This window comes from Rhineura floridana, chromosome 3 (genome assembly GCF_030035675.1).
Source record: "Rhineura floridana isolate rRhiFlo1 chromosome 3, rRhiFlo1.hap2, whole genome shotgun sequence".
NCBI classification, from domain to species: domain Eukaryota; kingdom Metazoa; phylum Chordata; class Lepidosauria; order Squamata; family Rhineuridae; genus Rhineura; species Rhineura floridana.
In genome coordinates, this window is record NC_084482.1 from 203,989,098 (window position 1) to 204,003,743 (window position 14,646).

General features: G+C 45.2%; 1 protein-coding gene across 7 annotated transcripts; it reads right to left on the reverse strand.

Moving 5' to 3' along the window:
• Positions 1 to 1,346: 1,346 nt before the first annotated feature.
• Positions 1,347 to 11,278, reverse strand: LOC133381257 (zinc finger protein 239-like). Of its 7 annotated transcripts, none has more exons than XM_061620137.1 (4): positions 11,204 to 11,278; positions 6,004 to 6,062; positions 5,660 to 5,798; positions 1,347 to 3,286 (listed from the first exon to the last, which is right to left on the reverse strand). In XM_061620137.1, the coding sequence occupies exons 3-4, from the start codon at positions 5,763 to 5,765 to the stop codon at positions 2,337 to 2,339; spliced, it is 1,056 nt and encodes a 351-aa protein (XP_061476121.1). In that variant the 5' UTR covers positions 5,766 to 5,798; positions 6,004 to 6,062; positions 11,204 to 11,278; the 3' UTR covers positions 1,347 to 2,336. The 7 variants fall into 7 exon arrangements, with proteins under 7 accessions (XP_061476121.1, XP_061476119.1, XP_061476122.1 ...); XM_061620135.1 differs by lacking the exon at positions 11,204 to 11,278 and adding an exon at positions 7,196 to 7,248; XM_061620138.1 differs by lacking the exon at positions 11,204 to 11,278 and adding an exon at positions 7,192 to 7,217.
• Positions 11,279 to 14,646: the final 3,368 nt, after the last annotated feature.

Below are 14,646 nucleotides of genomic sequence, written 5' to 3' on the forward strand. Positions count from 1 at the left end.
GGGGGTCTCCTAACAACTCTCAGCAGTCAACAAACTACAGTTTGTTCCAATCTCACTGGAGTGCCAAGTGACCTCTGTGGCTAGGAATCTGTCTGCCAAGCTTAGGCTTGCTTGTCAGCTACATCTGGTCATGACCTGGGATAGCCTGGGTTCATTAGTACATGTTCTAGTGACCTCCAGCCTGGACTACTGCAATGCATTCTATGTGGGACTGCCCTTGAAGGTGTTCTGGAAGCTGCAGCTAGTACAGAACACAGTCCCCCTGAGGGGGCCGCATATCCTAAAAGCATTGCACTGGCTTCCAATTATCTATCAGGGCTAATTCCAGGTGGTTAGCTCAGATAGCCAAACGGGGCTTTGGATCCAAGTACCTAAACTAAAAGAGCACCCTCTCCCAGTACTTATTTATTGCAGTTTTAAAATGCACAAACAAAATGAATGATATATAATGAAAAGGCTGCTGCTGGGTACTGCCTGGCTGGTGCTGACTCAAAGCAGGTCCTTCTCCGTGGTGGTTCATCAAGTCCAGCATCCTGTTCTCAGTGCCCCAACCAGATGTCTCTGAAAGCAGGGCCTGAGCACAACAGTGTTCTCCCCACTTGTGATTCCCCGCAACTGCATCCACACCATACATTTAAAGCACATGGCTTCCCCAGATAATCCCGGGAATTGTACTTTGTTAAGGGAGCTGGGAATTGTACCTCTATGAGGAATAAACTACAGTTCCCAGGATCCCTTTGGGGGAAGCCCCGTGCTTTAAATGAGTATTCAATGTGCTGTAAATGTGAGCTGTTATTAATATTGTCTCCAACAGTGGAAGGAAAGCAGACCCATTGTGGCTAGTAGCCATTGATAAATTTGCCCTCCATCCATCCCAGCAAAAATGTTTTTCAAAGAAAAAGAGCCTCTTTTAGCTGCCCCCTGGCAGATTTATGGGAGGGGGGCACAACAACCAGGGCAGTGGCAGGACGACGAAAGTGGAGCAACCAGGGAGGCACAGGGAGTCCTTGGAGGCCATCCTAACCAGACCCCCTCAAAGCTTACAGCAACACTGCTCCTCTTGCAACTTCAGCTCTCTAGGCCAGGTGTAGGGAACCTTTGGCCCTTCAGATGTTGCTCCATGCCTGCTGGGAGATGTAGTGCAGCTCAATGTCCTTAGGGCAGGGATGGGGCATCTGGGGCCTTGGCAGATGTTGCTCGACTTTAGCTCCAATCAGCCTCAGGCAACATGGCTGATGGTCAGGGACGATGGGAGCTAGGGTCCAATCACATCTGGAGAGCCATAGTTTTCCACTCCTGAAATAACGCCTGACCGGTAACAAAGGCTACAGACTCAATACTGTAACTGAAAGGAAGTGAAGGGTTTATTGATAGTAAAGAAAACAAATATATATATATACACATACACACACGTGAAGAAATAATAGCATGACCTGAAATGACTACTTAGAACAGGGATTGTGAATCTGGTGGCCCTTCAGATGTCGTTGCACTCCCAACTTCCATCAGCTCCAGGCAGCGCGACCAGTGGTCACAGCTGATGACAGCTGGAGTCCAGCAACATTCGGTAGCCAGAGGTTCCACAGCCCTGACTGAGAAACACAAAGGCAAATTTACAGTGTGTATAATAAAAGACTCTGAATCAGGGGTTCCCAAACTGTGGTCCGTGGACCACCAGTGGTCTGTGAGCTTCATTCAGGTGGTCTGTGCTGTCTGTGGATCTGTGGCTGAAGACGGGAGATATGACACATTCATACTGATTTTTAAATTATATTTTAATGGCTTCTTTTATTTTTCATATTGTATTTTACTGTATCACAATTTGAATTAAAGTACAATATGTAAGAAATTAAAGAAGCAATAAAATGCAATTAAAAATCATACAGCACCTAGCACAGCACATTACAACTGCTGCAACAGGCAGAAAAATCATTAACTGGTCTTCCAAGGCCCTCAGAAATGTTCAAGTGGTCCATGGGGAAAAACATTTGAGAACCACTGCTCTAAACAGTGCGATGTGCAAAACAGCAGTTGTTCAAAAGAGGGATGATTTCACAAAGAAATACTAAATAAAGCAATTACTAATAAGGCAAACATTTTACTTCCACCAGCCCATCTAGTTGAAAGAAGTTCCCTAGCAGCATAACTACATAGCCTTCTTATTTAAAAGAAAATGGCTACTGCCTGGGGGGGGGGGGGGAGCATGGACCATGCAATTTAAAGCAACTCAAGACACTCACTCAAATGGCAGTGCATCACAACGTCCAAGGCAGGGATATCCAAGGAGAAAGTGACCACTGGGAAGCCTGGGACACTCAAAGCAGAGCCATATTTGTTCAAGTGGGAGTTTCTCCAACTTTGTGGGAGATTTGATGTTTAGTAAGGATTGCACTTCGACTAAAGCGCTTTCCACACTGTGGGCACTGATAAGGTTTCTCCCCGGTGTGTACTCTTTGATGTGAAGTCAGATGGTCACTTCGGTGGAAGCTCTTTCCGCACTCTGAACATTTATACATTTTCTCCTCTGTGTGAATTCTTTGATGCAGAGTAAGATGTGGTCTCTGACTGAAGGATTTTCCACACTCCAAACACTGATAAGGTTTCTCCCCTGTGTGGATTCTTCGATGCAAAGTAAGATGTGTGCTCTGATTGAAACATTTCCCACACTCCTGACATTTATATGGTTTCTCCCCTGTGTGGATCCTTTGATGTGAAGTAAGGTGTGTGCTCTGACTGAAGCTCTGTCCGCACTCCTTACATTTATAAGGCCTTTCCCCTGTATGGATTGTGCGATGTATAGTAAGCCTCCTGCTGTGACTGAAGCTCTTGCCACACTCCAAACATGTAAAAGGTTTCTCACCTGTGTGGGTTATTTTATGCAGAATAAAATATGTACTCTGACTGAAGCTCTTCCCACATTCCAAGCATTTATATCGTTTCTCACCGGTGTGCATTCTCTGATGCTGAGAAAGGTGTCCACTCTGTCTAAAACTCTTTCCACATTCAAAACATTTATATGGCCTCTTCTCTGTGTGAATTCTCTGATGTACTTTAAGGCGTGATTTAGAACAAAATATTTTCCCACACACGTGGCACTTGTTCCTTCTCTCATCCTCCTGCACGTTTTGTTGGACTGGGATTTCATGGGTGTCCTCACCTTTGCTGGCAATGGATTTATTCCTCCGTTTATCTCTGACTGCCACTTTTCTTCCCTGCTGCCTCATTGGTTCATCTTGAATATTGGTGTTTGCTTCCCCTTCATTCTCCCTTTCCCACAATCCTCCTACTGGAATAGAGAGAGAAACCCAATGAGAGCCAAAGTTAACACCAGTTAACTGGGACATTCTTTCACCAGTCTCTGAAAGAAGAAGTAAACATTCCCCATTAACAGATAACAGGGGCTACAATATGAAAGGAGATGTTACAGCAGGGGAAGAATCAGGGGTTTATTTTTAGTTTTTTGCAAGACTCAAAGCTTCTTGTGAGAAAATCAGAGGCATATTCAGACTTCCCTGGTGGGTGCCCTGACATATGAACAACAACTAGAGATTCCCTTTTTGATTAACCAGATTGCCTTGTCGCCCTAACCCAAACAAACTGTGCCTAGCCTGAACAAACAAATTAACCATCTTAATTATGGTTAATTGAGACAAGCAAAGTTCAAACCACAATTTGAAATGGAAATGAACTGCCTTCGATTCCGACTGTTGGCAACCCTATGAATAGGGGTTTCATGGTAAGCGGTATTCAGAGGTGGTTTACCATTGCCTTCCTCTAAACCATAGTTTACAGTTCACTTATTTCCACTAATCACAGTTAAAGATTAGCTACAGTTTAGGGTTCAGGCAACATGATAAACTACAGTTAATCTAAAATGGAAACTTCTAATCTCCTCCATTTGGCCATGCCAGAGGACAGAGAAGAAGAGGGGATGGGAGAATTGCACAAGTCTGAGGCTCGCTGTAGCTCACCCTTGTAACAATAAACAACAATTTAGCATTACATGTGAACTGGGCCAATGTATTAGGTTTTGTTCTTTTGGAATATGCTCATTAATGTTAAATGCATTCGGTTAACTGATTAGACAAATTCATGATCCGTTGTATAAATCTATGGTGCGGCCGCATTTGGAATACTGTGTACAGTTCTGGTCGCCTCATCTCAAAAAGGATATTATAGAGTTGGAAAAGGTTCAGAAGAGGGCAACCAGAATGATCAAGGGGATGGAGCGACTCCCTTACGAGGAAAGGTTGCAGCATTTGGTGCTTTTTAGTTTAGAGAAAAGGCGGGTCAGAGGAGACATGATAGAAGTGTATAAAATTATGCATGGCATTGAGAAAGTGGATAGAGAAAAGTTCTTCTCCCTCTCTCATAATACTAGAACTCGTGGACATTCAAAGAAGCTGAATGTTGGAAGATTCAGGACAGACAAAAGGAAGTACTTCTTTACTCAGCGCATAGTTAAACTATGGAATTTGCTCCCACAAGATGCAGTAATGGCCACCAGCTTGGATGGCTTTAAAAGAAGATTAGACAAATTCATGGAGGACAGGGCTATCAATGGCTACTAGCCATGATGGCTGTGCTCTGCCACCCTAGTCAGAGGCAGCATGCTTCTGAAAACCAGTTGCCGGAAGCCTCAGGAGGGGAGAGTGTTCTTGCACTCGGGTCCTGCTTGCGGGCTTCCCCCAGGCACCTGGTTGGCCACTGTGAGAACAGGATGCTGGACTAGATGGGCCACTGGCCTGATCCAGCAGGCTCTTCTTATGTTCTTATGTTCTTATCAGGCTATTGATTGCTACTAACCCATGTGGATATGTTCTGCCTCCACTGTCAAAGGCCATATGCCTCTGAATGCTAGTCACTAGGATTCACAAGTGCTTTTGCGCTCAGATCCTGCTTGTAGGCTTCTAGCTGAGGCATCTGGTTGGCCACTAAGAGAACAGGATGCTGAACGAGATGGGCCACTGGCCTCACCCAGAATGCTCTTCTTATATTCCTGTTAATCAGTTAAAGGGCGATGATAAATCAAGGAAAAGTTATTTCCTCCATTGACAGCCTCGTTCATCGCGGTACCATCTTTCTCCTCACTAGCTCTTGGGCACAATTCAGGTATGATAATTCAGGTGCACAAGGATGGGGGAAATTATCAAATGAATAAAGCAGGGGAAAAAGGAGAAGGACTACCAATAGTGTTAGCATTAATTTAGCTATTCATCGCAGAGGCTCAACTTAGATGTGGAGAGAGATAATGCTCCTATTTCTGGTCTGATTTTTCTGGCAAGCTGCATCTGCAGTTGTTAGGTTTGAAGAATCATTTACTTTCAGAATTGGTAGAACCTTCCAATTTTTTACACTCCTGGAGAGTTTGCACTCTGAAACTTGCTGAGCTACATTAAAGTGAGCACTGAAGTTAGGATGCTGTCTTATACTGCATCAGACCATTGGTCCATCTAGCTCAGTATTGTCTACACTGACTGGCAGTGGCTCTCCAGGGTTTCAGACCAGTGGTCTCTCCTGGCCCTACTTGGAAGTGCCATTGGGGACTGAACCTGAGACCTTCTGCACGTAAGGCACATGGCTCTACCACTAAGCTATGGCCCTTCCCCAAAGTTTCTCCTCCATTTCTTCTGCACGAGGTACAAGAAATTCTCCTTACCCAGTGACTCCTGGTAATCCTCCTGTTTGACTCCCTGGCCCAGGAGCCTCTGCACATTGTCTGACGGAGCTCCCTCTGCCTCAAAGAAGATAGCAGCCCCGTCCATGAACAGCACCAACAGCTGGAACGCTAAATGATCCTATATGGAAAAAGAGAGGTAAGATGGCACATCTTGACAAGGGGGATTCTATCCCTCACGCTGCCCTTCTGAGATTAGGGGTGGGGAACCTCAGGCCTGGGGGCCAAATACAGCCCTCCAAGCCTCTCTGTCCAGTCCTCTGGGCTCTCTCCAGGCCACACCCCGTCCATAGCCACACCCCTCAGTGGCGCTGCTTTGCACCCACCTTGAGGGTTTTGGCAGACTGGGAGGTGTTCTCGAACTCTGATAATTCCTCTTCCTTGCCTGGATGGAGGATAGAGAGGTATGTGTGAGTGTACATAGCAAATTAAGGCATATCCCCCCCCCGGCAAAAAGAATAGAATTGGGGGAGCCATGGTTTCTTAAGGGTGCTGGGAACTGTAGCTTTGTGAGGTTGTAAACTACACTTCCCAGGGTACTTTGAGGGGAAGGGATGTACTTTGAATGTATTGTGTGTACGCTGCACAATGACAAAATAAATAAATGAATAAATCCAGTTTGGTCTTCTCCTGTGCCTTTAACAGGGGCCTGATCCACAAAATAAAGCAAGTAAAGATTTATCCCACTAGGGAGAAAAGTGCCATCCACCTGCAGCGCAAAACTGCTCTTAAAGGCACAGCAACAAGGGCCAGTTCACAAGTTGGCAACCTTATTCCCCACCTTACTCACTCAGATCTTTGAAAACTGGATAATGCCTGGGCATAAACCTCAAACCTAATATTATCATTATCACTGCACAGAGCTTTGAGGGATCCTGAAGCACAGGACAAAGTACTCTTTGAAGAGCATTTTATCCTCCTTTTTGCAGAGTAAAAGGAACAGACCCAGTGACCCATCTCATTGCTCAGAGAGACCTACAGTTGCATCTACACATACAAATAACCATATGTGTACATTTTATGCAAATCTGTGCCAGGGGCCTGCACCCAGAAACCTTTTCGGTATTTAGCAACAGCCTGGCCAATTAGCCAAGAGGGAAAACAACCCACACACGGGCTGCATACAAACCACACTTCTCTACTCAGATCTTTTTAAAACTGGAGACATCTGTGCATAAACATCCAACTTAATACGATTTGTTTAATTATTTCTACTACTACTACCATTACTACAGAGAGCTTTGAGAGATCCTATATCCTGCTCTTCGCAAAGCATTTTTATCCTGTTTTTTCAGGATCCCTCAAAGCCCCTAAACTACAAAGGCTTTAGCCACCCCCCGAAATTTTATTGATCTTTGCATATTCCATAGATATTCTCCCTGCCGCTTTCTCATTTTCCATCCCCGTGAACCTCCGCAATGGATTTCCTAAATCCTCCTGGGACACAAAGACCTCGCAGACCCTGCCCAGCCGCTGATCTCCAGCACAAAACAAACATATAAACCCCAACATACGCACTACAGAGAGGAGGGGCAGGAAGTGACTTCAAGCCGTTTGCAGACCTTTCCTTCCTTCCTATTTGCTTTTCTAGGGGTGTCAACTCTCACACTTTAACCCTTCAGTTGAGTCTCGATAGGTAACCCAAGAGGAAAGCTCTCTTGCCCATTCCTGAAAGCACATCCTGGAAACTGTAGTTTCCCCCTCACAGAGCTACGGTTCCCAGCACCCTTAACAAATTCCAGTTCCCAGAATTCTTGGACGGGGGATATTCTTAAATGCATGGCGTCTACTAGACTGCCTAAGGCAACGAATGGAGGGAAAGCATTGCCGTTAAAAACAGGAATGTGAGGGTTAGGGTTGCCAGGTTCATGGCCTGAGAATGATCCTGTATCTTTAGGAGACGAGAAAGTCAGCCAAGTGCAGGTGTTCTTGCAACACTGTAATGAGAAAAACCACAAGGTGAAATTCTCCTTTCCCCCTGCACAACTTTTAAAGATACAGAAGACCTCTTGGAGGCCAGGGCTGGCAAAGATACAGGATCAGTCTCAGGCCATGAACCTGGCAACCCTAGTGAGGGTACAAGTTTACACAGCAAATCCTCACCGTCCAAATCAACTGCTCTGGCTAGGAGAGCTACATTTTTTGTTTGGTTTGTTCCTGGAAGTGCACCCTAGAGTTTGTTTCTCTGTTTATTGATTTGTTTGAGTATTTCTATACTGCCATATTGGAAAACATCAGGGCTGGTTTGAAGCATAAAACAGCCTTAAAAACAGTACAGATCGGCCGTAACTCTGTGGCAGAGCACCTGCTTCGCATGCAGGTCCCTGGTTCAGTTCCCAATGGCATATCCCGGTAGGTCTGGGAAAGACTCTCTTGCCTGAAGCCCTGGAGAACCGCTGCCAGTCAGTGTAGACAATACTGAGCTAGAAGGACTGAGGAGAAAGCAGAGCTTAGAAGTAACTAATACTTGTAATTTATTACTTTCTTGAGTAACGAGTGGGTAACTTCATTACATTTTGCTGGTAATAGTAGTAACTTCATTACTTTTGAGGAGTAATTGTAATGTTTCCAGCATTACTTTTGTGCATTACTTGGGGGAGAGCAGGGGGAGTCTTCTGCTCCTCTGATTTGTGAATAAAAATCATGTGCTTCAAACTGGGATTCTGTGCAGCGTTGTTCTTCCTTCATGCTCTTTGGGTGCTTAAGAGACAATGAGAGAGGAGGTGGAGAGCTAGACGGCATGGAGAAAACAATTGTTTAAAAATTGACAGGAGTAGAAGGAGAAAAGAGCTGGAGGCAATATATATATACAAAAAAATATGTGTGTTGAGGTATCATTGCTGGGGGTGGGGTGAGGGGATGTGAGATTCTGTTATGCCATTCTGTTAATCTTATGGATAAAAAATTATTTTACTACCCTCTGTGTGTGTGTGCTTATTTTTAATGTTATTTTAGGCTACTTAAATGTGCAGCAGCCAAAGCCAGCACCTTGTAGGCAATTTTTTTAAAAGTAACTAAAATGTAATTGTAGCAATTACTTTTGAATAAAAGTAAAGTAATCAGTTACTTTCAGAGCAATTGTAATTGTAAAGGTAATTACTACTTTTGGGGGGCCATGGAACTGTAACTGTAATTTATTACTTTTTTAAAGTAATCTTCCAAGCTCTGCAGAAAGTAGCTTCCTATACCCCTATGTTCCTAATCATTAAAAAGCGACTGGCTAATTAAAAAAAAGAAACAGCTGCAAAGGCCTCTTGGCAAAAAAGAAAGCCTGTTTGCACCCTGGAATATGACTGCCCTCTTATGGCTGCTGTGCCCCCATTTCTCCCCATGAACTCCATGAGCCACCCCCTTCCTGCCCACGACTGCTCTGGTTATTGCTTGGTTTCCCCGTTAGAACATAAGAAGAGCCTGCTGGATCAGGCCAGTGGCCCATCTAGTCCAGCATCCTGTTCTCACAGTGGCCAACCAGGTGCCCTCCTCCTCCCTTCAGGGCTTCTGGAGATTCCCATCCCCCCCATTTCTTCCTACATGGCAGCTCTATTGGGGGGGGGGCTCTATCTCTCCCCTCATGACTGCTCCCTTCTTCCTCTCTTCAGGGCTGCTGTTCCTCCTATTTGACTCCACATGGTTGCTCTGTGGTTTTTTGCCCACATGGCTGCTCTGCTTTATTGCTTTGCTTGCTTGTTGCCCCTCCTCCCATCCCCCTCACAGACACACCTCCCTTGAAGCCCCCTCCCTCCTCCGCCTCTTCCTCTTCTCTCCCCTCCTTGGCCTCCATGGAGGGCTTTGCTGGGGTCTCTTCTCCAGCTGGTCAGCACAGAAGGGGAACCGACGTGGGCAGCAGCTAGGAAGGAAGGAGAAATTGGGACAGCTTCCTGAAGCTGAGATTCTGATGCCTGCACAGGGAGTAGAAGTGGAGATCACAGTAGGACATTGTGGGCGCCATGGAGCCCATGGGCGCCATGGAGCCCATGGGCGCCATGTTGGCTAAGCCAGGTTTAGGCTGTACTTGAAAGACTGTCACACAGAGGAGGACCAAGATCTCTTCTCAATTGTCCCAGAGTGCAGGCCATGGAATAATGGGCTCAAGTTGCAGGAAGCCAGAAGTTTTCCTGCTGTTCAGTTAGAGCAGTATGACAATGGAACCAATGACCTAGGGAGGTGGTGGCCTCTCCAAAACTGGTTGCCGGGCCTGGCAACCAAGAGGTCTTCTGTATCTTTAAAAGTTGTGCCGGGGGAAGGGAGAATTCCACCTTGTAGTTTTTCCCATTACAGTGTTGCAAGAACAGCTGTACTTAGCTGGCTTTCTCTTCTAAAGATACAGGATCAGTCTCAGGCCCTGAACCTGGCAACCCTAACTGTAACCTCAGATTCCTAGTCTTTCTCCCCATCCCCTTTACTAGATTACTAGTAAGATGCCTTGAGGGCCTTTGGCCAAAAGGCGGGATATAAATAAATTAATAATAATAATAATAATAATAATCCTCCCACCTTCTCTCAAGATAGCAATTTTCACTTGTCTGAGCCCACAGGGGCCACACAAGTTCTGCTTCAGAGTCTTAGGGGTCCCCCCTTTTCTCTCTTCATTACCTCTCTGTTGTCCTTTCACCACTTCCTACACTTTCCTCAAAGTGATGCTGCAATCCTATCCCAACCCCACTTACTTGGGAGTAAGTTCCATTGACCTCAGTGGGACTCACTTCTGAGTAAACATGGCTAGGACTGTACTGTGAGCAGACACACAGACAAACTCTTTCCCCTCCCTTTCTCTGCCCCCCCCCCCAACTGTTTCTTCTAAGGGGCTGGAATCCTAATCCTTCTAACCTGGGAGTAAATCCCACCGAACTGAATGGGATTTACTTTAGGGCAGCCTTTCCCAACTAGTGGGCCACCAGGTGTTGTTGGACCACAACTCTCATCAGCCTCAGCCAGCATTGTCAATGGTCAGGAAAGATGGGAATTGTGGTCCAACAACATCTGGTGGCCCACTAGTTGGGAGAGGCTGCTTTAGGGGTAGGATTGTACTGTGAATGTAATCTGTCAAAGACTTGTCCCCCTGGGGTCCCTTGTCCTTAGTTCTCCAAGGTCTTTGCTTCTGAGAACAGTCCCACCCCTCTGGGCCGCTGCTTCCCAGGCAAACTCTCCCTCTTTCAGGAGTAATTACTTCCATAGTAACTGCCACCATCCTTCTGGCTAGGTTCCTTTCTCTGAGGGAAGGGACCTCAGAGCCCAATGTGAATTCCAAGGGATTAACCCTCGTTAACTAACAGTAACAGTAGCATTCAGCAGTCAGAGGACTAGATTTAGAATCCTTAGTTCCAATCCAATACACAACACTTATAAAAGAGAATTTATTTAAACGTAAATGAGTTGGTATTTACAAAAGAGAGCAGCGGTTTGTTTCCTTAAAGATAATCACCCACAGATGGGTTACACGAGGCACATTGGCATGACAAAAGGGAAGAGGTTCAATACAGACAACAGAATAAAACAAAGGACTTTCTAGCTAGGTCCTATACTTACATAGATCAGCCCGGTTCCCGCATTTCAGGCAAGTCGAGTAGATGGAACGTAGGGAACTCTCTTTGGAAGTTTCTCCTTCCTTTTTTATGGGGTTTAGTTATCAAAGAGGGGGGAAAGCAAACAGTCATCTCCCACCTGTGCAGGGGTCTACTCCTTTGATTCCTTTGAAGATAAGGGAGCTAGTCAGCCTCCCCCGGGGCTCTGATCTACACACCCTTTCTTCCTGACTTCTAATCCCAGGAAGCTGATAAGGAATAATAGCTAGGGATCAGTTACATCCCCCTGCCCAGGTTGCAAACTGCCTGTCTAACCCTGAGCTGCGGATCTCCCCCAGTAGGGAGTCCCAGCAATCATGGGCTCCCAGAATCCCCTCTAGTGGCCCATTTCAGCTTGACCAAAGTTAGCTATTTTTGACAAATCAAACTTAATTTTGTAAAAATTAACAATGTAAACAGTCCTTGCCTAGCTCTAGCTTCTCTGACAGAACTCTTGCTTTTTTTAAGGCAATCCTAATTCCACTTACTTGTGAGTAAGCTCCATTGAACTAAGTGAGACTTACTTCTGAGTAGACATTTTTAGAATTACAGTGTGAGCCCTCAGGATCTCTCCCCCCTTCTCTCTCTTTGCTAGCTTTCTGATTATTGCTTCCTTCTGCCCTTCTCTCAAGATAGCAATTTTCACTTGTCTGAGCCCACAAGAGGAGTGAACTCCATTTAAGTTTGTAAAACAAACTTATTTTTTAAAAATCAACAATTTAAACAGTCCATTCCTAGCTTTAGTTTCCTGAGCTAGGGTTGCCAGGCTCAGGGCCTGAGAATGATCCTGTACCTTTAGGAGAAGAAAGTCAGTCAACTGCAGGTGTTCTTGCAACACTATAATGGGAAAAACCACAAGGTAGAATTCTCCCTTCCCCTGGCACAACTTTTAAAGATACAGAAGACCTCTTGGTTGCCAGGTCTGGCCTCCAAGAGGTCTTCTGTATCTTTAAAAGTTGTGCCGGGGGGGGGGGGGGAATGGAGAATTCCACCTTACAGTTTTTCACATTACAGTGTTGCAAGAACACCTGCACTTGGCTCACTTTCTCTTCTCCTAAAGATACAGGATCAGTCTCAGGCCTTGAACCTGGCAACCCTATTCCTGACAAGTCTCTCTCACATTTTTAGGCACTCCATTTACCTCGGAGTAAGCCCCACTGAACTTGGTGTGATCTACTTCTGAGTAGACATTTTTTCCTCCTTTCTTCCCTCAAGCTCATTGCCAGCACACAGAAGTTCCACACTACTTACCTGGGAGTAAGCCTCACTGAACTCAGTGGTATTTACTTCTGAGTATAAATTTTTAAACTTCAAATGTGAATTCTCCAAAGCTCTCTCCTCTCCCCCATTTTTTTCTCCTATAGCACAGTGGGGAAGAGAGCCTGGCTGGGAGTCCAGAGTCTGTGAGTTCAAATCCCTGCTCATGTCTCCTGGGTGTCAAGGGCCAGCTAAAGATCACCCCACAGTGAGTGGCTCAGGAGTTACGTTTTTCAAAATACTACTTTTGCGCAAAACCAGAAATCTCTAAAACATCTATTTTTAAAAAATCAACGAATCAATCAGTTGGCCACTTTGCTTTAGTGGCAGTTCATTGTTGCATAATTCCAGGGGCAAAGCAATTAAACCAAAGTTGTGCACTCACAGATAAACAAATGCCTGCCCACATGCCCACCAAGGACCTCAGGTTTCTGGACTTCCCAGAGATCAGGGATGTCAGGGAAGGAGTAGATAATACCCACACTGCTGACTGGCAACTGAGGCTGAGAGTCAGGCCACTCAGTGAGTTTATCATGGCCATAACAAAATTTGCAACAGGAGCCTCCTGTTTGTTTCACATTGGGAGGTATCCAACTAGTTTCTACTCACAGTAGACCCTTTGAAATGAGTGCGCCTAAATTAGTCATACCCATCCATTTAAATGGGTCTACTGTTTAGTCTGAGGAAGATTAACACTGAATGCAGCCCTAACTGTCTTTTGTATAAGCAGAGCTAGTCAGCTAGATGGAAGCCACTTTGTACCAGTCTGTTTGTTCATCTACTCTGACTGGCAGCAGCTCTCCAGGGTCTCAAGAAGGAAGGGGCCACCGCTCATGGTTGAGCATCTGCTTTGCACACAGAAGGTCTCAGGTTCGATCCCCAATGGCATCTCCAGGTAGGGCTGGGAGAGACTCTTGCCTGAAATTCTGGAGAGCCCCTGCCAGTCATTGCAGACAGGACTGAACTAGATGGACCAATGGTCTGATTCAATATGGGGCAGCTTCATATGTAACACGCAGTGGGAACTACAGCCCATCCTTCACTGCCCACTAGTGTGGACGGTGGACAGAGGCATAAGATTGAAAGCATAAATATATGGATGAAAGTGCCCAAAGGACGCGTGGAAAAATCAGATCTGGGCAACTCACATTGGCATTAAAGCCCTGGTTTGTATCCGGCTTCTTCACTGCTTTATCCAGGTGCCTTTGGTCCTCCAGAAGTTGCTGCACTACAACTCCCATCAATGCCAGCAACCGTGGCCAGGGATGATGGGAGTGGTAGTTCAGCAATATCTGGAAAGCCGAAGGGAAGGCCCGTTGAAATGAGTGAGCCTAAGTTAGTCATGCCCATCAATTTAAATGCCCACACCTGCTTTAGACTGTGAGCTTCTGGAGGGCAGGGTGCATTCTGCCTATTAATAGATATGGAGAAACCGATTGGTTCCCAATTGGAAAGGGTATGAGACAGGGGTGTCTTTTATCACTCTATTTGTTTAATCTATGTGCAGAACATATCATACGGAAAGCAGGATTGGACCAAGATGAAGGAGGTGTGAAAACTGGAGGGAGAAATAGCAATAATTTAAGATAGACGATACCATATTACTAGCAGAAACCAGTAACGATTTGAAATGAATGCTGACGAAAGTTAAAGAGGAAAGCACAAAAGCAGGACTATAGCTGAACATCTAAAAGGCTAAAGTAATGACAGAAGATTTATGTAACTTTAAAGTTGACAATGAGAACATTGAACTTGTCAAGGATTATCAATTCCTCGGCACAGTCATTAACCAAAATGGAGACAATAGTCAAGAAATCAGAAGAAGGCTAGGACTGGGGAGGGCAGCTGTGAGAGAACTAGAAAAGGTCCTCAAATGCAAAGGTGTATCACTGAACACTAAAGTCAGGATCATTCAGACCATGGTATTCCCAATCTCTATGTATGGATGTGAAAGTTGGACAGTTAAAAAAGCAGATAAGAGAAATATCAACTGATTTGAAATGTGGTGTTGGAGGAGAGCTTTGTGCATACCATGGACTGCGAAAAAGACAAATAACTGGGTGTTAGAACAAATTAAACCAGAACTGTCACTAGAAGCTAAAATGATGAAACTGAGGTTATCATACTTTGGACACATAATGAGAAGACATG